The sequence below is a fragment of the Squalius cephalus genome (assembly GCF_949319135.1).
Source record: "Squalius cephalus genome assembly, chromosome: 5".
Classification (NCBI taxonomy): Eukaryota; Metazoa; Chordata; class Actinopteri; order Cypriniformes; family Leuciscidae; genus Squalius; species Squalius cephalus.
Window position 1 is genome coordinate 34,072,524 of NC_137126.1, and position 25,038 is coordinate 34,097,561.

At 37.0% G+C, this 25,038-nt stretch overlaps 3 protein-coding genes across 3 annotated transcripts in view; 2 read left to right on the plus strand and 1 right to left on the minus strand.

Moving 5' to 3' along the window:
- LOC307159137 (uncharacterized protein) overlaps window positions 1-5,945 on the plus strand; it is a gene marked incomplete at its 5' end in the record, with an annotated part of 52,449 nt that extends 46,504 nt beyond the window's left edge. Inside the window, 17 exons of the mRNA XM_079872349.1 lie at window positions 808-861; window positions 965-1,018; window positions 1,173-1,226; window positions 1,313-1,366; window positions 1,475-1,528; window positions 1,620-1,673; window positions 1,761-1,814; window positions 1,966-2,019; window positions 2,099-2,152; window positions 2,890-2,907; window positions 3,025-3,078; window positions 3,178-3,240; window positions 3,408-3,573; window positions 3,671-3,777; window positions 4,600-4,677; window positions 4,759-4,941; window positions 5,024-5,945. Of these exons, the coding sequence (XP_079728475.1) occupies window positions 808-861; window positions 965-1,018; window positions 1,173-1,226; window positions 1,313-1,366; window positions 1,475-1,528; window positions 1,620-1,673; window positions 1,761-1,814; window positions 1,966-2,019; window positions 2,099-2,152; window positions 2,890-2,907; window positions 3,025-3,078; window positions 3,178-3,240; window positions 3,408-3,573; window positions 3,671-3,777; window positions 4,600-4,677; window positions 4,759-4,941; window positions 5,024-5,179 (1,311 nt within the window). The 3' untranslated portion in view covers window positions 5,180-5,945. The remainder of the gene's footprint in view (window positions 1-807; window positions 862-964; window positions 1,019-1,172; window positions 1,227-1,312; window positions 1,367-1,474; window positions 1,529-1,619; window positions 1,674-1,760; window positions 1,815-1,965; window positions 2,020-2,098; window positions 2,153-2,889; window positions 2,908-3,024; window positions 3,079-3,177; window positions 3,241-3,407; window positions 3,574-3,670; window positions 3,778-4,599; window positions 4,678-4,758; window positions 4,942-5,023) is intronic.
- A 582-nt stretch (window positions 5,946-6,527) lies between these two features.
- Window positions 6,528-17,797, plus strand: man1b1b (mannosidase, alpha, class 1B, member 1b). Its single transcript, XM_079870406.1, has 14 exons — window positions 6,528-6,834; window positions 7,756-7,902; window positions 8,056-8,164; window positions 8,703-8,800; window positions 8,944-9,092; window positions 9,220-9,311; window positions 9,495-9,674; window positions 12,095-12,243; window positions 12,351-12,539; window positions 12,644-12,834; window positions 14,435-14,555; window positions 14,639-14,833; window positions 14,944-15,075; window positions 16,391-17,797. Exons 2-14 carry the CDS (start codon window positions 7,804-7,806, stop codon window positions 16,595-16,597), a joined length of 1,911 nt encoding a protein of 636 aa, XP_079726532.1. The 5' UTR covers window positions 6,528-6,834; window positions 7,756-7,803; the 3' UTR covers window positions 16,598-17,797.
- dpp7 (dipeptidyl-peptidase 7) lies at window positions 17,075-24,600 on the minus strand. Its single transcript, XM_079870407.1, has 13 exons — window positions 24,276-24,600; window positions 23,976-24,117; window positions 23,750-23,889; window positions 22,697-22,860; window positions 22,328-22,463; window positions 22,118-22,199; window positions 21,869-22,035; window positions 21,538-21,598; window positions 21,321-21,439; window positions 20,253-20,409; window positions 20,015-20,079; window positions 19,745-19,815; window positions 17,075-19,096 (listed from the first exon to the last, which is right to left on the minus strand). Exons 1-13 carry the CDS (start codon window positions 24,348-24,350, stop codon window positions 18,985-18,987), a joined length of 1,491 nt encoding a protein of 496 aa, XP_079726533.1. The 5' UTR covers window positions 24,351-24,600; the 3' UTR covers window positions 17,075-18,984.
- Between the last annotated feature and the right edge of the window lie 438 nt (window positions 24,601-25,038).

Below are 25,038 nucleotides of genomic sequence, written 5' to 3' on the forward strand. Positions count from 1 at the left end.
GTGACTTCGGTTTTCAGGTCTTCCTGCTCTCTAATGTCTCTCCAGCGCTAAAAAGCTTTTCCAATATTAACACAGGTTATAGCTCTTGCCTGATCGTAACCCTTCTTCTTCCAAATATATTCCTCTGACCTTTTCCTCTTTGGCAATATCTCAGCCATCTCTCTTTCTACAGACTTTCTACAAATTTCCTGCTTTCTCACTCTCTCTCCGCCCCCATCATGAGTATATACGCCCCCTACTGCTGATGGGCTACAAGAGTGTTTTTGGTGCTCCATGGATTGGAGATCCACTGTTTTTTCTCCTGTTTACACAGCCAAGACTATGTACAAACACAAAACATTTTTTTCAGCACTCACACACAGAACAGACATCTAGCAAATATTCACAAAATTGTTTGTTTAGGCGTTTATTAAAATTTTTAACAGTGTTTCTCACACTGTAAAAAAGTTTTTTTAATGATTTGTTATCACAACTTTTTATCTTCAACTTAGACAATTAGTGTGGTTCAGATAACATAATATTTTGACTTTATATTTATTGAGCCAATCTCCTTCATTGTATTAACTCAATTTTTTTATTTCAATGAACTCAAAAATGTTAAGGAAACCAGGTAACTTTAAGTTAATTAAGTTAGTTTAATATTATGTTAAATATAAAATATATCAGTATTTATTTATTTTTGCATATTATCACAATTCAGCAATACACTAAATGTATATGTATGTATGTATGTGTATAGTATTTATTTAATGTGTTTTTTTTTTTTTTTTTTTTTTGCATTTAAAAGCTTTTCACTGTTAATTTCAGGGACTTCCAGGAGAAATGGGTGTTGATGGCCCTGTTGGCCCAGCTGGACCACAAGTTAGTATTTGTGTGAAAATATCTCTATCAGTAACTAAATGGTAATATTCTTTCACTGCCTGAAGATCAGGTATTATGCATTATTTATGTTTAAATGCTTTAGGGTCCAAAGGGCAAATCTGGGCCTCAAGGAAGGGAGGGACCAAAAGGTCAGAAGGTCAGTGTAGTCTAAATCTATTTTCACCATATGTTATGATTGAATTTGTAATCTAATACCATTACATTCACTCTGTTTTTTTTTCAGCTGCTCTATTAATTCTTCAGGTGCTCTATTAATTTCTAAAGTCTTATATACTTTTCTAATTTTTCAGGGAAATAATGGTCAAGATGGACCTCCTGGAAAGATTGGACATGCTGGGAAAAGCGTAAGTACAGTGAAAAGGTTTGTTAGGGTTTGAAGGAAACATTTTCAGGATTTAAAGTACAATTTGAGTCATTCTTTCACTCTCAGGGGAAAAAAGGAAAAGCTGGTCAGAGGGGTCTCAGAGGACCTATAGGCGAGAAGGTACTTATTTATTCATTGCTCATTTTTAGATGTTATGTAACCTGTAAAGGCATAATGCTTGCCACAATTTATAATACGTTTTACCAGCTTTTGTTTTATGTGTAACAGGGTCATAAGGGAGCACTGGGAAAGACTGGACCTCCTGGCAGACCAGGACAATATGTAAATGAATACACAAATTTCCCTCATCGGGTTTTATAAATTCATAAAGATAATGTGAATAATTATTAGTGGTCTACATGTATTGTTTCAGGGTTTACCTGGAATTCGAGGCGAGAAAGGAGAGAGTGGTGAAAAGGGCTTTGAGGTTTGGGCATTAATGGAAATGTCATATTAGAACTGGTAGAGAGTCAAAACTGAGAACCTTGAGGCTTACTCTTCTTTCTGTTCAAAGGGAGAGAAGGGGGAAATTGGACCACTTGGTCCTCCAGGGGGAGATGGGCTGAAGGTACCTTCATTATTCTCAATCAAACACTAGAAGAAATTTAAATCATTTCAGAAGGGAGGGGAAACAGACTCAAGGCACCTAATAGTATTTTGTGTACATACTGTAAATGTTCCTTGTTTGCAGTGGCTGAATGTCTGTTAATTTATTTCAGGGGGAGCAGGGCCTGCATGGGGAGAAAGGGAGACATGGGCCAAAGGGAGAGCAGGTGACATTTTAGATAAGCATGTAATCATACAATGAGACTGTTGGCATGTAGAAAATAGAGTAATCTGTGTCACTTTTAGGGGGATATTGGCCCAACAGGTCAACGAGGAACCCCAGGTCTACCAGGGCTGCCTGTAAGTTATCATCTCTTTCAGGTTTTGATTTAGATTTTTTAAATGCTGCACAGGTTTGCACAAAATATTATTCTCAAATAATTGGCTAAATTCCAAAATATTGCATTGGTCTTTTAAAATATCATATTTTTTACTGTTCAAAAGTTTGGAGTAAGGTTTTTTTAATGTTTTTGAAAAAAAGTATCTAATGCTCACAAGATCAAAAAATCAGTAAAAGCGGTAACATTGTGAAATATTAACATAATTGTTTTCTATTTTAAATTGTAATATATTCCTGTAATGGCAAAGCTGAATTTTCAGTTGCCATTATTCCAGTCTTTAGTGTCACATGATCTTTCAGAAAACATTCTAATATGTTGATTTGCTGATCAAGAAAAGTTTTTTTTTTTTAGTTTTTTTTATTATTATTTTTATAAATGTTGAAAACAGTTGTGCTGCTTAATATTTTTGTTACAACAGGAAACATTTTTTCAGAATTCTTTGATGAATATAAAGTTCAAAAGAAAAACATTTATTTGAAATGAAAAGTTTTTGTAAGAATGTAAATGTCAAGAATCAAAATCAATTTAATGTGTCCTTACCAAATAAATGTATATAAAAAAATCTTACTAATCCCAAGCTTTTGAACGGTAGTGTACATTTAGAACAAAGTAAATATTTGAAAAATGACAAAAAAAATTCAAAAAAGTGCATTTCATGCACTAAGATTTCACTATGTCCATTTGCTCCCTCTACAGGGCCTGTTTGGAGTAAAGGTTTGGAACAAACATTTAAATACAGACATTCATTTAATACAAATTGTTCTCTTATCTAGTTCACTTTTGCAATTAATATTTGTTGATGATGAAATGTGTTTTGTTCAACTTATTCAGGGTTTAAAAGGATATCTAGGACTTACTGGTCCAAAAGGAGAGAAAGGAACTCCTGTGAGTTTGACAGTACTCATTTACATTACCTGAGCGATATATGTAAAACATTTCATTAATGCCTGTGATGTAGTAACTACTGTATACTCTTTATTTTAGGGCCCACCAGGTCCTCCAGGTCCACCGGGCTTATCTCTAAACCTTACACTGACTCAGATAAAAGTAAGTAGCTGATGATTGATTTTACATTTTAATTATTATTGTTTTTTTTTCAGGATCCATTCATCATATCACATGTATTTAAACCTAACATAATTAACATTTAACATAATTACACAGGTTTAAACTTAATTGTAATGTGACAATATTTTTTGGTTCTCACAAATCAGGACCTCATGTACCTCTCCGACAAGCACAACTATCCACTTATTAGGACCTTGCTGGACTCCCTTCAGCAAGACCTGCGATTCTTCATAGATCCTCCGGACGGCACTAAGCAACATCCGGCCACCACCTGCTTGGAGCTGATGCTCAGTCATCCTAACTTAACAAGTGGTCAGGGTCATTCTCACGAATGTTATTGCTAGTCTGTAGACATGGATACTTATGGTACTTATTGTTAATGATTTTTATTTGACTGTTCTTGTCTCAGGAATGTATTATATCGACCCAAATCAGGGCAGTTCTGCTGATGCTTTGCTGGTATATTGTAACTTCAGTGCAGGTGGACAAACATGTTTGTCACCCCTGCAGCCACAGGTAAAGTTCAAATTTTCATCAGCATTTTGATGAATATAAAATGTCTTGTCACTTTTGATCAATTTAATGCATCCTTGCTGATTAAAACTATTATTATTTTTTTTATTTTTTTTTAAATCTTACTGATCCCACATTAAAGGTAGGGTAGGCAATTTCGGACAGGCTAGCAATAGCAAGCTAGCCTTCAAAGCATAAGATCCCACCCTCACTTAAGATCGCTCTCCAAAGCCTCTCCTCCTTCAAAACACATGAACACAGCGCCTGCAGATTGCATGAGACGAGAGACGGTGTTAAATTACCTCATGTCTCAAAGCACATAACATTACAATAATAATGAACGTAAACAGAGCTCTTACTTGTACCACCTGACTGCTGCAGATTCATTTCAGCGTTGACATAGAAACGCATAAATCCGAGTCCATCTCGTAATTATGGTTACGACATGGTGTGAACGCAGCATAAGTTCGTTGTTTTGGCTCAGGAGGAACTGTAAAAGGTGGCTGCTGTTTGTTTGTGGCGCTCTGTGTCTACAACTCTGCATAGCCTTGCGGAACGCACTAGTGACGTGTGATGTCTGCGAGGTATTGAAATACATATGTTGACAGGCTGGTAGGACATCATATCATGGTCCTGTGACTTCTTCAGAAGCTACAGTATATGTATATGTATTATTGATTGCTATCAGGATGTGAAGAGAGTTTCAACCAGTATAACAAAATGTATTAATTTTGGGGTTGCCTACCCTACCATTTAATCTTATATGACCAGTTTAATTTAGTTTAATTCATATCTGGCTGATAATGAGACACCTCTCTGCTTTAGATACCCATGAGATCCTGGCTCAAAGATGCCATGTCAGACTCATTTACTTGGTTGAGCACTATAGATGGCGGCTTTCAGGTATGTTATTTGATCAGAACCAATAACCAGAATATCCTCCTGCCATCATGTCCCGCCCCTGAGTAAATCTTTACTTTATAGTTTGATTACACTGAAACCGGTGCGGTACAAATGAGATTCCTACGACTGAACAGCAAGTTTGCCAAGCAGAACATCACATTTTCATGCCAGCCAAACACCCACCAGGGCTCCAATGAAAGAGAGATTAAGTTCCTTGCCGACTCAAGAAGACAGAGCTTCTTGGGAACATTACTGGATTGTGAAGTAAGACAACTGTAACTAAGTTATAATGGATTGCATTGCTGGTCACTTAAATTTATTATGTCCCCTTTCTGTCTGTGTTTAGCATACAGAGGCGCTGGATACAGGCCCTCGGGAGTCTGTGTTCCAGTTTGAGACCGAAGACCTGGAGCTTTTACCAATTAGAGATGTGGCTTTATTTGGCCAGAGCGACACAACAGAAGAGTTTCAGTTTACTGTAGGACACGTCTGCTTCAGCTAAAACATAAACAATCTCTCATTTGAGGGCTGTTCTGCAGAGCTCTTACTGAGTAGCTCTCTGCTGAGGAAATCAGGACGTTCTTTACTCTACTGTTCTCCATCTGCTGTGGGAATGGAGGTTCCTAATGAAGTTTTCACCTTCAGTTTACAGTGTACCTTCAGTACAATGAACTGGTTTGTTGTCTGTTGGCAACAGTAATCTGGTGCACAGCTTCTCATGAGGAGTTGTAAAATATTGTTGTATATTGTTTGCAATGTTTTTTTTTTCTTTTAAATAACTGATTATTTATATGATGTCTTGATGTTACTCTTGTCACATTCACTTCCACAAACCATGATTTCTTAAAAAAAAACTTTAATTCAGGTTTTGTTGCACCTTATGACAAAGATCACTGTGATATACACTGCATGGCCAAAAGTTTGTTTGACACTTTTAACGCCAAGCTGTGTTGTCACTATTGGTCATGTGGTGTATGTGGCACCCAAATCTGGTACTATTTAAACAATGCGCCTCAAACGTATATCAGGCACTGCTTGTGAAGTCTAATAACATGAATTACTTACAAAGCTGTCAGACAGTTGCTGTGAGCCCATTGTTTATGGTGGAATTTGTTATATCTCAATCAACAAATTATGATGACCATTATTAAATAAGTGTCAGTTGTTTTTGTGTGCAAAATACAAAAACAGTCCCATTAAAAATGACAATTTAGGTCATTGTAAAGTAACACATTGCAATCTGTTTTAATAACAAACTGATTTTATTCAAATGAGTGTGTTTTTTTATTATTATTGTTGAGTAGCCTATGCCAAAAAAAAAAAAAAAAAAAAAGGATAAACACGTCCTGGAGGATTTTTTCTCCGGATTACTTTATGAATTTAGGGTGCATTCAGCTTGAATTATAATAACTGTATTTTTGAACATATACAGAAGGGAAGTGCATATCAATTTCTGCAGGACTGGTCTGGCTCATTCAAATGTACTGATTTGTACATGCATTTACTGAATTAGACTGCTAATGTAAAATGTTTTGCAAATACAACTTTAGTAATTAAAACTAAGATAAAAACATAAATATATAGACGGCTAAATATAAAAATATGAGTTAATTATTATACACTACCAATTAAATTATTATTTTTTGTTATCTTTAAGATTTTTTTAAATGCAAGGCTGCATTTATTTGATCAAAATACATCAATTTATGTTCATTCACCTAAACTCCAGTGACCATTTCAGTGTAGTGTAAACCTGTAGGCTTGTGTGGTAAATAATAAATAATCCCAAAATGAGTTTTTAGGTTTCTGTTTGTCGCCCTCTGGAGGATTATTTGGAAAAGCCACAAGTTGCTGCTACTAGTGTAAGTGTAGTGTACAGTTCAACACGCCTCCTTACAGCTGGATGTGTATTCGTCTCCAGGAAATCACTTGAAACATCAGCTAAGAAAATGGCTGCAATATGATCCAGTTAATCCTTCACGGTTTTCAAACGTGTCTTTCGAAAGTCGCATGGTATTCGCCACAGGTTTTTGTGAGTGTGACTGATCGCCGGTGAGCTCTAGGCCCTTCAGTGATGCCTCGGACCGTCGTGAGATCCTGAGCCGACCAGAGCTCCGCTCCACACAGCTGGAGCCTCGACATACTTCAGGAAGAGAGGTGAACGAGTTTGTCTGATGTCTGCGCTTAAGCCCACATAAGTCAGAGAAATGTAGCCAAGTGTGAGATTTATTGTGTCACTAAATCAAGAAACTGGACTGTTTTTGTTCTACATAAAATATAAATAGTTTTAAGGGTTATTTAGACCAGACATAATTTTAAGTCAGGTTTTAGTCAGTGAGAAAGCGTTGTCTGACAGTTGGCTCATCTGGCTGCCGAGAACCGGTTCTAAATAACAGTTCCTCGATTCAAACTAATTTATATTTATGATATTCTGTCTCTGTGGTGGAATACCGTACTGAAATAAGTTACTCTGACTTTGTTTTCTGAACTATTTATTCGCTCGACAATGATATGAGAACGAATGACTCTTTTAACTCGGTTCTTTTGAACGAATCAAACATTCTCGAAGTGGTTGCTGAATAGAATCAATCAGTCAACGATTGAAATAACGTTATGCTACCCGTTTCTGTTTGTTTTGTATTTTTATTATAATATAGTTAGATATTTGTATTATAATGTGTAGTTAGATAATTAGATTGGTTGGACAACAATATGTGTCTTTTGATGTCAATTATTAACAGGGTCTCATCAGCTGATGGTATATTGAAGCAGTTTTAGACTTGCTCCGTAAATGAAATATAAATATTTTATGTTAATTAAAATACTATATAATTTATTTATGCCATCGACGTCTGTAAAGTGTCAAATGTAAACGTTATACACGTTTTTCTGTGTCATCAGTACTGTATGTGCCAGTCTGCTGCCCACGCAGCTACTGTCAGCACGGACTGTGTCTCAACACCTAGTGAACTGCCTATGTAGACAGCACTTTTAAACGTTATAGTCAACCCAGAGATATTGTACAGGTAGGCAGCTTTCTTGGGTTTGAGAAAGCTTGTTTTCTCTATCTGTACACAGAGACCTGGTCACTGAGTTTATGAACAGTCTGGAGAGAGACAGGGAATCATGCTTTCACCATCAAGAAGGGATTTTGTATCTCTGACTCTCAGTGAAAGCGGCAGCTACACCAACAGCAAGCAGTGGCGCCGGCAGTCCTGCTGGAGGGTGAGTTCAACATTCAAGTCATTTATTTATTTACATGATGGTTTTATCTATTAGTAGCTTTGAGGTCCATGTGTGTAGTGTAATGTCTTTGCTTAGTAGCATTTGATTGCAAAGATCTGATGATTCTACGATCACCTCGTTTTTTTTGTACAGAAATGGAAACAGCTGTCCAGATTGCAGCGCAGCCTGATTCTGTTTACATTGATGCTGTTGCTGGTTTGTGGAATCGCCACATCTCCCACTCTCATAGAACACTGGAGAGGTGAGCCACTATACCACCCCACCCAAAAAAAACCTATCGAAACTGAAAAATTGTCTTTTTGAAATTTTTTTTGAATAATGCACAAAAAAAATATGCTATGAACCCTTTAAATTTGCAATGTAATAGAAGTAGAGACCGATCTTTTCTTTCATATTGTGATGTACATCCAAGCAAAACAACAGATTATGGGAAAGAAAAAAGATTTAGGGCAGGGATTTTTTTCTATCCATCAGTTGTTGATTGAATGGAGGCCAATCTGAATGCAAGCTTTGCAGTAAGAAAGGGATGCTTTGCAGTAAGAAAGCTTTGCAGTAAGAAAGGGATGGGGCTTAAGTGAACTAAATGATTGGAGGAAACCGGAATATTTCACCAGAGAGAAGCCAGATCCAGTTTTGACATTTGACATAAACATGCATGGATGAATCGTTCACAATAAGATCTATAACATGCATTTGCAAAATGGCAACTTTAACCTAATATCTCTATTAAGGTTTGATTGAGAAGCTTATTATACCTCATCTGTGTTCATGTTTCTCAGGTGATAAAGTTGGAGGGAACAGGAACGATGGGAAACTGCAATTTGTTGTTGACCTGAAAAATGAGTACAAGTCCGTTCTTCCTGAGCCGCCCTCTGAGGTTAGTGTGACCCATTTGTTTCTTGCTTGCTTTTTGGATGCCCTCGTTTTATGAGTAACCTGATAACTCAAGGTTACAGGCTGTGCTTTGTGCTGCTTTTTGCAGTTTGTGGCAGTAACCTATGTTTTCCTCCTGAAACACAGAGAAAGGACTACCGTAGACGTGGACCTCCTATCTTGCAGAACCGTTTGCAATTGAAAACGAATGTTTCAGGTCTGTTGGGAGAAGAAAATCATGGACCGGACCTTAAGAATGCAGATAAAGGATCGGAGGGAGGAAAGCCGATCATTAGGTTTGATTTCAAATGTCATCTGTGCTGAAACACAACAGCATGTGCATTTTGTCTGAGTATAGAGGACTAGATATTCCTGTGGTTTGTTTATTATTATCATTATTATTTATTTCTTACATGATTGTAGTTGGCGTGGAGCAGTGATAGAAGAAGAGCAGGCCTCTGATACTGACACCAAAGACACAGAAAACCAAGATGGCCCAGCATCATTAGCACGTGGTTTGTTATTTTGCCAACTACATTTTTTTCCTTTGATATTGAACAGGAAAAGAGTCAGTTGCTAAATCTATTAATACTTTCTAAATATAAACACATTTTATGTAGCTGATCTGCCTGAATGAATTTGTTTCTTTTTCTGGATTGCACTGAAGCAGCTGTTTCCTGTGTTTTTGTTGCTTTTAGCTGAGAGCAGGCTGGAGGCTGTGAGAGAAGCTTTTAGACATGCCTGGAAGGGCTACAAAGACTTTGCTTGGGGTCATGATGAGCTCAAACCAATCTCTAAATCATATGGAGAGTGGTTTGGACTTGGTCTGACCCTAATTGATGCTCTGGACACCATGTGGATCTTGGGTCTCAAAGAGGGTAATTTAGCTTGCTAGAGAAAATACATTACAGAAGCCTACACAGAACAATTTTTTTTTTCTGTCTCCTTTTCTCAAGATCCAAAATGCCTTGTGGCATGGACTTGAAAAATCCAGTCCGAGTCAAAAGGCATTAAATAAATAAATAAATCTTATACAGTATATATTAGGACTGTCAGCCCTAACGCGTTAACTTATGCGATTAATTTAATATTTCTTAATGTTTTAAAATAATTTAAGGCAAATAAATTACTTAAGCACGTGAAATTGCATCATTAACGTAATTTACGTCACACGGTTAGATGATGATCTTAGAAGTCAGGAGTTTATCAGAGTAATCCAGTAAGCGAATTCATTCAAAAAACAATCAGTCCAAAACAGCGCTAATGTAAAGAAAACCAGGCTGAATACATCAGAGATGGCAGATAGAATAGAGCAGGGTTCACCAATCTCGGTCCTGGAGGGCCGCTGTCCTGCAGAGTTTAGCTCCAACCAGCTCCAACACACCTGTTTGAAAGTTTCTAGTATGCCTAGTGAGACCTTGATTAGCTGGTTCAGGTGTGTTTAATTGGAGCTAAACTCTGCAGGACAGCGGCCCTCCAGGACCGAGATTGGTGAACCCTGGAATAGAGACTCACTTTGCGTTTTCAGTGAATTATTCATTCCAGGTTGTTTCACTTTAAAACATGAGCTCTGTCAAATTCTGTGATTGTTTCTAAAGAGCGCGAGCCCTCACACATCGCGCTGTGTGAAATACAGACGGAACGTCAAAATATCCCACTGCTGTATGGCCAGATGATGCGTAAACTACGTTTCTCGATTGGATAAAGCAAACCAGCGTCTCGCTAGTAACGTTTTGATGGATGAGGATTGCAGTGACATACAGGAGTCGTACAGTAAGTACTCGTGACGTGAGTCCGTTATATTTATGCGCAGACAAACCGTGCATGTGCACTCTTGATGCGCTGATAGCACAATGTATTTATGCACAGACACATTTCAGTACATTAATGTTGTTTCCACACACATTCAGGATAATGCTTTGATTTGTCATCATGTCATGTGTATGTTGATGTGTTTATTAATTATGAATGGATCCGTGTTCTGTAGTAGGTAATATATGCAGTCAGGTCAAGGTGTTTGGTTTTTTTGGGGGGCATCTCCATGTGGTCCTGTTTGGTATTGACTTGTCTAAAATATAAACAAGCTCTTGCACTGTACATGTATGTCTGTAATGTGAAAGTGATAATATGTAAAGTGATTCTCTGATAGTGTAACAGAGTCACAGTTTTTACACTTTTTTGGGGAAATCAACCAACTGACTTAAAGGTACAATATGTAATGTACTTTCAATTGTGTACTTACATTATCCTAAATGTTTCCAAGAATTAGTAAATTCAGAGAAATTTACAATTTTAAATAGTGCCCGTCCCTTGTCACTTGTCTCCTGTCACTGACGTAATATCCGCGTTATCCCTGGTTTCCGCTTGTACTGCCATAGTAACCATGGCGACAGACGTGGACAACTGCGTTACGTCTAGCGGCACGCTCACGCTGTTGTTGTTTCGTTCAAACATTATGGACCATGGCAAGCAGACTTTGGGACAGAAGTAGAAATAAAACAAGGATCAATATCGGCGTGGCATTTTCGCAAAGCCGAGAGCTCCGCAACAAACTTGGACAGAGCTTCACGACTTGACAGAGAGACGCCTCTCTTGCATGTACTTTATTAGACAGGTGAGCAAATGTACATAAAACGAATCAATGTTATATAGCTCAACATGATGAAATGATCAGTATGTTATTCTAATGTTGATCTAGCTTACTGCAAGTCTCATATAGCCAACAAACTGACACATAGAATAACATAACTTTCAACACACTCAAGTGCAGTTTAGTATGATAGTGTAACGTTAGACCAAGTGAATCAGCGCTGCGTTACCTCACAAGTTTAATTCGTCAAATAAACTGACCTTTGTGAGTTGTAATTCAGCACTTGTGGCTAGTTCGGTAGAATCGTGTGTGGCGATGATATCTGTCTCTCATTAGCAGTTGCGCCCAGATTCATACCACAGTCATGTTAAAAAACATGAATGTTTTCACTCATCCATAAACATTATTAGATCCTTCGGCATCACAAGTAGTTCCATGATTCCACTTATCACTGCGTCATCAATCTACGCCTTTGTTATTTTAAGAGGTTAGCGACCCCCTAGCGGTGAAAACAATTACATATTTTAGCTTTAATAATAGCTATATGTGAATGCATTTTTTTTCTTATCCCATCTTAAAATGAAGACATTGACATACATCGGAAAAAAAATACACTTCAACTTCACCTACTCATTTTATGATGTAACCTGAAGTTGTTTACTGTGTATGTGATGTGGCTTACTTAATTTACATAAATGTTTTTGACAGAGTTTGCAGAGGCCAGGGAGTGGGTGGCCAAAGAGCTCTCCTTCGATAAAAATGTGGATGTTAATCTTTTCGAGAGCACCATTCGTATCCTGGGGGGCCTTCTAAGTACTTACCATCTGACCGGAGACCTCATGTTCCTGGATAAAGCTGTGAGTAAGAAGTAAACCCCCACCCCCGGTAGCTCAAAACATCTCTTCTCCCTGTTACTATGTCCTGGTGATTGGATGCTATTTTTATCTCGTTAATAATTTTTCAGAAAGATATTGGCTCCAGGCTGATGCCCGCCTTCAACACTGCCTCTAAAATCCCCTATTCTGATGTGAATATTGGGAAGGGAACGGCTCATCCTCCGCGATGGACTTCAGACAGCACCGTAGCTGAGGTCACTAGCATTCAGCTGGAGTTCAGAGAGCTCAGCCGACTCACTGGAGACACCAAATACAAGGTGGATGGATAATCTTTCACAATTAAGGCCCAAACACTAATTTAAACAATTCTGTTCTCATTAGAACAAGTGGTTTCTTATCATCCATGGCTTTCTTTCTGTAGCTTGCTGTGATGGAGGTGATGCAGCAGGTGCATAAACTGGACGGAAAGAAAGATGGGCTGGTGCCGATGTTTATAAATACCAACAACGGGCTGTTCACCCATCAGGGCATTTACACGCTGGGCGCCAGGGCTGACAGCTACTATGAGTATCTGCTGAAGCAGTGGATACAGGGAGGCAAGACAGAGAACGAGTGAGTCGAGGATCATGTGTGTTTGGACGTTATAGTTTATTCCTCATGGGGTTGGGTCAATACCAGAATTTTGGCTTTGGAATGATGACAGCCTGTGTTATTAACACACACACACACATATAATATATATATATATATATATATATATATATATATATATATATATATATATATATATATATATATATACACTCACCTAAAGGATTATTAGGAACACCATACTAATACTGTGTTTGACCCCCTTTCGCCTTCAGAACTGCCTTAATTCTACGTGGCATTGAGTCAACAAGATGCTGAAAGCATTCTTTAGAAATGTTGGCCCATATTGATAGGATAGCATCTTGCAGTTGATGGAGATTTGTGGGATGCACATCCAGGGCACGAAGCTCCCGTTCCAGTACAGTACAGTGAACTCATTGTCATGTTCAAGAAACCAATTTGAAATGATTCGAGCTTTGTGACATGGTGCATTATCCTGCTGGAAGTAGCCATCAGAGGATGGGTACATGGTGGTCATAAAGGGATGGACATGGTCAGAAACAATGCTCAGGTAGGCTGTGGCATTTAAACGATGCCCAATTGGCACTAAGGGGCCTAAAGTGTGCCAAGAAAACATCCCCCACACCATTACACCACCACCACCAGCCTGCACAGTGGTAACAAGGCATGATGGATCCATGTTCTCATTCTGTTTACGCCAAATTCTGACTCTACCATCTGAATGTCTCAACAGAAATCGAGACTCATCAGACCAGGCAACATTTTTCCAGTCTTCAACTGTCCAATTTTGGTGAGCTCGTGCCTCTTTGGTGAGCTCGTAGCCTCTTTTTCCTATTTGTAGTGGAGATGAGTGGTACCCGGTGGGGTCTTCTGCTGTTGTAGCCCATCCGCCTCAAGGTTGTGCATGTTGTGGCTTCACAAATCCTTTGCTGCATACCTCGGTTGTAACGAGTGGTTATTTCAGTCAAAGTTGCTCTTCTATCAGCTTGAATCAGTCGGCCCATTCTCCTCTGACCTCTAGCATCAACAAGGCATTTTCGCCCACAGGACTGCCGCATACTGGATGTTTTTCCCTTTTCACACCATTCTTTGTAAACCCTAGAAATGGTTGTGCGTGAAAACCGGCCCTTCTGGCACCAACAACCATGCCACGCTCAAAATTGCTTAAATCACCTTTCTTTCCCATTCTGACATTCAGTTTGGAGTTCAGGAGATTGTCTTGACCAGGACCACACCCATAAAAGCATTGAAGCAACTGCCATGTGATTGGTTGATTAGATAATTGCATTAATGAGAAATTGAACAGGTGTTCCTAATAATCCTTTAGGTGAGTGTATATATATATATATGCTTTATCGCATGCAATTAATTTTTTCCAGTTTAACGCGTAAAAAATATTTAACGCAGCATCTGTTTTTTCTGTCATCCTTTGGCTATATATATATATATATATATATATATATATATATATATATATATATATATATATATATATATATATATATATATATATGGCTATATATTTTTATATATATATGTATGTATGTATCGCTGTAGCTTTTTTATTTATTAAAATTATTTGGGGTTCCCATGTGTTCAGATTGTTAGATGACTACCTGCTGGCTGTGGAAGGGGTGAAAAAGAACCTGCTGAACAAGTCTATTCCTAAAGGCCTTACATTTGTGGGAGAGTTGTCCCATGGACACTTCAGTCCCAAAATGGTATGTTCTCGAAGAATAACAAGACCTTCAGGTTCAGAAGAGTCAAATAGCTCATCTAGCCCCTTTTTTCTCCTTTCTTTTAGGACCATTTGGTATGTTTCTTGCCTGGCACTCTGGCACTGGGGGCACATTACGGCCTTCCTGCTGATCATATGGAGCTGGCAAAACAGCTGATGGAGACCTGCTACCAGATGTATGCCCAGATGGAGACGGGTCTGAGCCCGGAGATAGTTCATTTCAACATGCATGAGGAGAGCACAAAGGATGTAAATGTAAAGGTGAGCTGACGAAGAGCTTTAAGTTTTCACTACTCTCAGCAGTTGTGAAACATATGTTTGTTTGAGTATGTGAAATGAAACTGTCTTTATGATTTTGTAATATCTTGCAGATGGCTGACCGGCACAACCTTCTGCGGCCAGAGACCGTGGAAAGCCTCTTCTACTTGTACAGATTCACCCAGGATAAGAAGTACCAGCAGTGGGGCTGGGAGATCCTACAGAACTTCAATAAGTACACAAGGGTATGTGAGAGAGTGAGAAACTGTTACCTTGAGGTGTTTTTAGAACATGCAAAATAGTGGAAGGAAGATGCGACCAAATTTACATTTTCCAATCTAAATAGTATGCGAGATTCAAAATAGTATGCAAGATTCAAAAATAATGTAAATGAATTCATAGAAAATAGTTTGCCAAAGGTGTCCAGACGGTGTACTGTTTCTGTTGGATTTTTGAAGTGTGTGCCTCTGTGAATTCTTTTCAGATAATATTGCCCACAACCCATCGCTCAGTTGAAGTTTTTCAACTATTACAGCAGGTTTTTTAATGTAAATGTTAATAAAAGTAGTTACATGTTAATTGTTTACTGTTCAAAAGTCAAGTTGTTTTTTAAAAAGAAATGAATACTTTTATTCAGCAAGGATGCATTAAATTGATCAAAAGTTACAGTAAAAACATTTTATAATATTAAAAAACAAATTGCTGGTCATAGAATCATGAAAAAAACTGTTTCCACAAAAATATTGAGCAGCACGACTGTTTTCAACATTGATAATAAGAAATGTTTCTTAAACAGCAGATCAGCATATTAGAATGATTTCTGAAGGATCGAGTGACACTGAAGACTTAAGTAATGGCTGCCATCATTTTGTGTTATTTTTTTAATTGCAATAATAAATACGTGCAGCCTTGGTGTGAATAAAAGACTTGTTTGGAAAAAAAAAAAATGTTTTTTTTTTTTTTTTAAACGTACCAACGCTATACTTTTAAAGTGTAGTGTATATGCAAACGCAACAGGGGTTTTTAGTATAAAGATGCAGTTTTATGATTTGTCCCTGTACTTAGTATGCACGTTATCAGAAAAGTGCATAATTCTAGTGAGTAACAGAACTGTAGAAAAAATATCAGGGAATTTTACAAGTGTTCTTTTTTTTGTTTTTGTTTTCTTTCAGGAAAATTCATTTAAATAAAATCTCAAAAGGTCATAGAAAATTTACTTAAACATCCTTATCCATTCGTCTTGAAAAACCATGGAAAGTTATTGGTTAGAAAATGCCTTAAGATTATTTTCATACTGGCTCAAAGCCAAACCTTGGTGCTCTGTCAGAATGAAAGTGTGATATTATTGGTTCAGTTCTGACTTTCATATGTCAGATATATTGTTACTTGGCTTCTCATATTTGGCTTGGTTTATACAAACATTGCCTTGCTCCTTTTCCAAATGCACTTACACTTTCTCTCTCTGCATTTCTGAACTTCACATTCAGCATTCAGTTACAACAGTTTACAAGGGTGTTAGCAAACAACTCTGTTCTGACTCATGTGTCCCTCTCCCCACAGGTTCCCACTGGAGGTTATACATCCATAAACAACGTCTGTGACCCGTCCTATCCCAGCCCTCGAGACAAGATGGAGAGCTTCTTCCTGGGTGAGACGCTCAAATACTTCTACCTGCTGTTTTCCGAGGACCCCGACCTTATCAGCTTAGACAAGTACGTCTTCAACACTGAGGCCCATCCTCTGCCCATATGGCCACAAGCAGAGTGATGGACCCACAAGCACACGTGCGTAACCAAACACACCTCTCTCAGGGCCGTGAACACATTTGATATCCAAACTGCCGTCTTTTTCTACACTAGGAACTCTTTTTTTTGTAATTGAAAGTCACTTTCTGGTGAAATAATTAGAGCCATGACAACAATCTGTTTGTAGGTGCGTAGTTTCTGAGTGTACTAGTGATCTGTATGTTTCTATTAATAGAGTTTCTCTATTTATGCTTCTATGATACTTTGATCAGCTGGGCTGCTAAGTTAGCCCACTGAATCAGTATGTGCAGTCTCTCAGCCCAAGCACACAGACAAACAAAAAAAACGTTCATACTGTGAAACCTTATGGGGACTGCAAGCACTTTATGGTGTGTTTTTGGGGTTTTAGTGTGTGTGTATTTTCTTTTAATGAAAGAACCACTGCTGTTTTTGTTGTGGGGAGTCTTTCTTAGGGAGTCTATTTAGCTTTGTAAATTAGTTTTTCTTTGCATCATAATTATTTCCATGGTTTAATTTGTTTTCCAGAGCATTTGGAATATGTGGTTACACTTTACAATAAGGTCTCATTTGTTAACATTAGTTAAAGCATAAACATGAACTAACAATGAAAAATACATTCTTGCAGCATTTATTAACTTTTGTTAGTTAGTTCATAAAAATGTACATGTTCATGTTAGTTCACTGTGCATTAACTAATATATTAATAGATACAACTTTCGATCTTAAAAAATGTATGTTAAGATTAACATTAAGATCAGTAAATGCTTTAGAAGTATTGTACATTGTTAGTTCTGGCTTACTAATGTAGTTAACTAATGTTAACAAATGAAACCTTATTGTAAAGTATAGAGTTATCAGACAGCATTGTATAATTTTCTTAAAATTTGTGTTATTAATTAATTAATTTGAATATTTCTCTTTTGTTTTGAGCCTAAAACCCCATTCTTGCTGTGAAGGATGTTATTGCCATTCCTGTGAATAGGAGAAATGTACATGTTTGTGTTGAGTTTGGTGTTAGTTAGAGGGATTATTATTTTATATATTAAAAATCTCCTTTTGATGTTAAAACTCACTAGCAGGTGACGGTCATATGAACCATTATTATTGTCATTAGATTTTTATTCCGTTTCGTCCCATTTGTTTGTGGTTGCAGGATTATAAGTCTTTTAATGGAGCATTAATCAAGCACAATGTTGTTGTTTTTTTCCCCCAAAAAAAAAAAAAAGGGTCTATAATATATTATGGCACATGTAGTTATCTCACTCTTTCGCGGGACCTACATCAGATGAGAATGTGTCTGTATTATTTTCACGTGTATGATGAACTTTTAACATACGGTATTGGTAGAATATTTTGTGAAATGTGAACAATTGGATTTAGTTTTTTGGGGTTGTTTTTTGTAGAATCTTCAAAATTCCAAATGTTGTTATGCAGGAAGACAAATGGAATGTTTAAGTTATTCATTCTTCTCTGCTGATTGCAGATCAGTTTGTGGCCTAAGTTTAAATAGAATAGAATGTACAGGATGTCTTAAGGTTACTGATAACATGCAGGGCTACCAACGTTTTGACCATCAAAGAATAGACCTGCTGTTTACACCGATCACAAATGTATCATGTCATTGTATTCAAAAAGCTGGTCTCACTGTGCAGAATCTTACAGTAATATTAATATTATACATTACAGCTGTTCATCAAGGGCTGAGCATTGACTGGTGTTCTGTTCCGCGTGTGCCTTTACATACAGAGCAATGATGACAAATGACTATTTTCAGTCCTGAGAATCAAGTTTTTATGAGAAATCAATCTATTTTAATCATCTCATTCCTGTTGTGAAGCTATTTATGATTCTTTTTTCTTGTGAATAAATACTTGTGATTATTTATAAAACAGTGTGTAAGCGATAAATTAACTTGCTATCTGTATGCCATTTCTGGGTATTTTTTCTCTCTCATTGTGTGAGAAATTGAAGAAAGCTTGCTTGTGTATCTCAGATTAAAATGAAGGGCTTTTCATGCCTCACTCTCAATTGTTGTGCAAATGTCTTAAATTATCATCTGCCTCATGCATATTGACAAATCAACATAGTTCTGAATCATTCATTCACCAAAGACATGCCATGAATTTCAAAGAATATTCTAAAACGGGGGCAATAATAATGTGGTACAGCTGTACATATTCCTTTGAATTACCACAACTCAATCTGGCTATTTGTAAATGATGATTTTAGACACAAGAGCGAGCTTGTACATAATGAAAATGTTTTTGTTTTCTTTTTATTGACAAATTAATATTTCTGGAATATATCTTTTTAATGTCCATTTCTGTGGAAAATAAATGGATTTATTCCATATTTTACAAGTTCACAAATGTTGAAATAAATTGTACATTAAATAACACATGATGGCTCCTTCCTTGCTGCCTTCACCCATTGAGCAATGATTTCAGACTCCTCCTTACGAGCCACAATCACAGACTCGGGATCAGCAGGGTTGGACTCCCTGGGGGAAAAAAAAAGTAGGAAGCATGGTCAGGTGACATAGCCAAATCTAACATTTCAATAGTAGCATAAATCTGATTTTTTTTTTTTTTTTTTTGCATATTCAGATCTGAAAAAATTCAGACCACATTTGGAGGTGGTTAATTGCGATTTTCAACAGATGTGTCGGGATGCTCTGGCTGCTCAAATCAGATTTCAAATGGTCTTTTGCATCACTCTTATGATAACGTCAAAACCGGTGACGGAAATGCCGGAAGTATTCAAACGGTATGTCCAAAGATTTTGGCCGGTACATTATATACCATTCTTCTCTGTCGCTGATTTTTTTCATGTGCGAGGGAGGAGACTGGTATATATTGTGATGTTCCGTGCTATAGTCATGGCCGAAATCTTTGGGTTCTGCACTGTGACTAAATAGGGCGAGATGATGCACCTCCATACGTGTGTACGCCTACGTCATTACCAAAGCAACTATAGGTTGTATAACTATTCAGATAGGTTGGTTATGTCTGGACACACAAATATCAGTTGATTGCTTGCAATTAACAGTGCAGACATTCTGCCTGAAAAGATCTGATTTGAGAAAAAAAAAAAAAAAAAAAATTCCAATTTGCCTGCAGTCTGAAAATAGCTTCAGTTTAACTCGCACCTTAAATCCAGATGATGAGCTCCCTCTGGTATGTTGATAGCAATCAATGATGGGCTGAGTGTCTTCCTGATCTACAGGCGAAAATAATTCCATTAAATGTTTTACAGAGAAGAGCAACAAAATACCCTTTACTTGTAAACAGAACAAAGAATTAAAAAAGTGCACTCAGTGTAGTATTCTGTATTCTGATCATTTTTAATAGTAGGGAAAAAAACAGTGCACCTTTATATTTAAATAATACATTTACAAAGTTTTAAAAGTGAAACTTACCCCTCCATTTGCCCAAGGATCAAGATCCCCATTGGAAAATATGATATTGCTTGCAGTGGAGAGATCTAGAAGAGATAATTCAAATGGATGCAACATTTAGCTCCCAGTTCACTGCAAACATCAATGAATATTAAAAGGATAGCAAAGACAAGTGGATCCTGATGCATAATCATGAGTTGTTTTTTTTTTTTTTAAAGAAAAACACAAACTTATCCACAGTTTGGTAGTTCTAGCTTACCTTGTCCCCAGAACTGGGTCTTGAGCCACCCTGGCCGTGGCAGCACCCCCCATCTCTTTGAGCAGTACTGTTCCCTCTGCTGCTCGGTGAATGTCATCGCTGGGAACATGTCTGTCACATTGTTACTCTCATAGCACATCTCGATCTCAGTGCAGGCCTAAAAAAGATTTTTATATAAAGACATTGTTATATACAATTACAATTGAATATTCCAATGAAACCTAATACATCAGAGAGAACTGCAAACTTCTTTTTTTTTTAAAGTTCTTTAAAAAGTTTTTTAAAAGTCACAGTCGAGTATTTGGACTGAATAGAGTGCTGCAAAAATGAGTCCTAAAATCTGGAAATGAGTTAGCATTTTGAACTTCCAGTTCCATTGTCCTGAAGTCAATGGGTTTTTTGAATGCGTTTAAATGCCGGAAATGAGGTCTGTGGTTATTAACACAATATATTTTCATGTTTTATTCTACGACAAAATATATCAATAATACCCACCACTCGTGATATTTTTGTGGTTTTAAATGTCTTGAAAAGAACTAAAGGAAAACGTGTTGTGTGGAGCATTAAACGTCATCGCAGCATTTAAATAAAGATTGAAAGCACTGCCGATAGCTTAGTGGTGTTGACAAAGTCATGTGACATTTGTTTATGGTCGAACTTTGTTTAAACTTCAAAATTCATTAAAAGTTATGTTAATTTGTGAAGGTTATCTTGATGAACAAAACATGTAAGAATCAAACTTGTTTGTGTTATGCAGAAGAAAAAAAAATCCTATTGGCTTTTTAGCAAGGAAACCAGGGTGATGATGCTAACTTCTATGTTGGCCTACAAAATTATGTCATACCTGCAGGCACTCTATAGCCTCAAAATAAATGTTTTCCTTATGACTTGTGTGATTAAATTATTAGCATAAATTTTTATTAGCATAAACTATTATAATTATTAGCATAAACTGAAATTACGTTTATGATATTCTCTAATCATTAATCAAGGCTCTAATATTACAGTGAACCTTCAGCAATAACCAAAAACTAGTATTCAGGGTTTAGTGAGAACTAATCTAGGTACCTGGTAATCCCACGCGTCGCTGTTAAAGCCAAGGCCACAGCCGGTGGGGTCGGCACACTCCACATAGAGACTGTACAGGTCATAACATGTGAGCTGTCCAGTGGAATTATACACAATGCCTGTGAGGGGGTAAGAACAAAATTAATGCCTTGTCAGGATTACAACAAAAAGAAAAAGAAAATGAAATCGAAATCTGTGCAAAGATGCGGTCATTTACCAACAGTATCTCTGAGTGCCAACATAAGATCAGTGCCATTCAGCATGATTTCACACGCCATCTGTCAAAGTAAAAAGTACTGAACTTTATCTTTAAGACACACATCAGTGTGTCCAACTGCAGGAACTGCACTAGTAAGCCATTTTAAATGGAACCAGATGGGGTGGAATGGTTTCATTTGCTATAAGCATCAGGGAAACATTTGTTTAACACCATTAGGTTTTGCTTTCTGCATTAAAGCCTTTCAGTGGCAAGCTTTCATTTTTCAAGCTATCCCCTTCCCATTTGGTGACGGAGTTTTCAAAATTCACGCTAGTGATAAGTCCAGTACCTTCACAGGGAAGGCTGGCATGCTGCCCATGAAATGAGTGCTGTAGGGATAATCCAACATGGCCAACATGGTGAAGGCGTTGCGTAAGAGTCCGTTCAGCTGATGAATGTCCTTTGGGGTGGAGGGAGTTTTACACAGCGAGAAAGCAGACTGGATGCGGCTGTAGTCTATGGATTATGAACAAAGAGCATGAGAATGAAGCAAACGCTGTGTAATGGTTAAGCATCCTGAGCGAATGGCTACGGATACCTTTCTGCTGTGCCAAAGCCTTTAGCTTCTGGAAAGCTCCTTTCACTGCATCACTGCAGGCAGGGTTAATCTTCTGGAAATCCTGAACAAGCAAACAGAACACATCAATATTACTCCATACAAAATCTTCTTTTATTTAGAAATTGTTTTATAGTTTTAAAGGCATGTTTTAAAGCTAAAGTGTCTGAAAGGAATTTAATATGAACTTACAGCAGTGACATCCCGGAAAAACTGTGCAGAGTCTCCAAGACCTGCGGTGGACAGGATGGGAGCGCTAGCGGCTAACGCACCAGCAACAATATTCGGGTACCTGATTCTCATGTAAACGCTCAACATTCCTCCATAGCTGACATAAAAAACAGACATAATAATAATAATATAGCAAATAATATCTAAATGTTTTTATTAGCAATTATTTTTGCATTATATAAAAAAAATTCATATTATGTAGCCAGTTGGGATATGGATATTTATATGTATACGTGTGTGTGTGTGTGTGTGTGTGTGTGTGTGTGTGTGTGTGTGTGTGTGTGTGTCAGGGGATGATGGGTAAATATAAAGCTGACTGAGACCCCCTACCTTCCACCAAAGACGATGACAGGACATGTCTGAGCTCCCAGTTCCTTCTTTAGCTCTGTGATCATGACCGCATAGTCAGCCAGGGCCTGCTCCACTGTCAACAGCCCCACCTCAGGGATATTAAAAGAATCCTTCCCAAACGGAAGAGATTCTCCATAATATCTCTAGTGTTTAAATAAAAGGTAAACATTAATGGACATGTATACACTCAAAAACACAGTGAAAACAGCAATGTTGTGTAAAAAATATTACAATTTTAAATAACTGCATACATTTTATACTTTAATTTATTCCTGTGATAGCAAAGCTGAACGTTACTTTTAAGCATCATTACTCCAGTCTTCAGTGTCACATGATCCTTCAGAAATCCTTTTAGTATGCTGATAAGGTCCTTAAGAAACTATTATTATTATTAGTTGAAAACAGTTGTGGTTTTTTTTTTTTTTTTTTTTTTTTTGTGGAAACCATGATACACTCCCATTCAAAGGTTTGTGGTAAATAATTTTTTACTTAAATGAATAGAGCTAGGACACATTATTTTGATCAAAAGTGACAGTAAAGACATTTATAATTTTACAAAAGATTCATGTTTCAAATAAATGCTGTTCATTGAACTTTCTTTTCATCAAAGAATCCTGAATTTCTTTTTATCATGGTTACCACAAAATTGAGCACAGATAATAATTGCCAATAATTAAGCACCAAATCAGCAATGATTTCTGAAGGATCATGTGACAATGACATAATGAAGTCATGGCGGCTGAAAAATTCACCTATGCCATCAGTAGAATAAATTACATTTTAAAATATATTCAAATATAAAACTTATAATTTGAAATTGTAATAATATTTCACAATAAATGTTTTTTTTTTTTTTTATCAAATAAATGCAGTCTCTTTGAGCATAAGGGACTTCTTTCAAAAACATCTTAATCTGAATTATTTCAAACTTCTGACCAGTAGTGTAGATTGTTTTACTGCATAAAGTGGACATCTATGCTTTTCTAATGTCTAACTTCCTCCATGGTCATATGATTGAACATGAAATCTTACGTGCTCAGCAAATATCACCAGGGCTCCCTGCACTGCTGCCAGCTCCGTGATGAAGCCTGAATTCCGTGCAAACTCCCATATGTCCCCCTCATTGCCAGTGTAGAAAAAAATGGGTCCATAGCCTTTCTTCCAGTACTGATCTAGAATAAACACATATTGCACTCAGTATGAAAATAATTGAAAAAGATAAAATTGAGACTAAGAGTATGACAGTGTGGCAGATTACCTGTAATAAGGTAACGCTGATCATATGTGCCATTGCCAAGGCTGTTGTAATTGAAGTGGTCTAAAATCTGTTTAAAATACATTTCCTTGAAATCAGCAGCAAGGTCTCTGTGAGATGGGATGACCTCATTATTGAGCTTTTCCTTAAAAGAAAGAAAGAAATAAAGAAAAATCCAAAGAACAGTAAGGAATAACAAAGCAAAGAATGGTAGAAACTGTATGGAAACAACTGGAACAGCCTATCATTAACAATACAACTTCAAAATACATACAGTACAACTCACTGCAGATCAGAACTTACCACGGATAAACGTGTCTCAGCCTTTCCACCGAGGATCAGCAACATGAATCCAAGGAAAAGTAACCGTGCAGCCATTCTCACAAAGACCCCATAGACCAAGTCAGAAATCCAGTGGAGTTTAAAGAACTCTTTACAGCCTTGTATTGATTATCATGTGATCACACAACTGTCATGTGACTTTTGTGTCATCTAAATAAACGCTGACACTCGCTTATCTCTGTTGGATTAAAAGTACATGATTTACACCGTTTTCAAGTTAAAGGTTGTCTTAGCAATAAACCGAGCAATTTCGCAGTTTAACAATAATTGACACAATAATAGTTTCAGTCAGAGTAAAAGTCAGGAACCATTTCAAAGTAAAAGTCTTCATGCATTTAAATAAGTGACGGTCAAAATGAGCGGATTAGCCTATTATTAATAATATTATTATTATTTGTATTATAAAATGCGTAAAAACGGGACCTATATAGAAGGATACATAAATAAATACATCTTGTGGAATACATAATGGCTTTCTTGCCTTTAATGTTTCAATGGTTACACAAGAGGATGTGCACTAATGTATAAAAAAATCCAAATAACAGCAATATATTAATAACAACCTCTAAATCATGTTATCCAAAAAAATACCAAACTTATTGCTAACTGTTACAGCCCTAATTCACAATAATATACAGTATATGAGCAGAAAAACTGTAAATTGCAAATGTGGCCCATTGTGGAACAAACAGCTCAATCATTACATCAGTTAGTCCAAACCTGA

Excerpts from the sequence above, each read along its gene's own strand:
- man1b1b (XM_079870406.1), top strand. The coding sequence starts at position 7,804 with ATGCTTTCACCATCAAGAAGGGATTTTGTATCTCTGACTCTCAGTGAA. Across the intron at positions 12,244-12,350 it reads TCATGTTCCTGGATAAAGCT|AAAGATATTGGCTCCAGGCT; the intron begins GTGAGTAAGAAG and ends ATAATTTTTCAG. Across the intron at positions 14,556-14,638 it reads GACACTTCAGTCCCAAAATG|GACCATTTGGTATGTTTCTT; the intron begins GTATGTTCTCGA and ends CCTTTCTTTTAG.
- dpp7 (XM_079870407.1), bottom strand. The coding sequence starts at position 24,350 with ATGGCTGCACGGTTACTTTTCCTTGGATTCATGTTGCTGATCCTCGGT. Across the intron at positions 23,890-23,975 it reads TCAGCGTTACCTTATTACAG|ATCAGTACTGGAAGAAAGGC; the intron begins GTAATCTGCCAC and ends TGTTTATTCTAG. Across the intron at positions 21,599-21,868 it reads TGCCAGCCTTCCCTGTGAAG|ATGGCGTGTGAAATCATGCT; the intron begins GTACTGGACTTA and ends TTACTTTGACAG.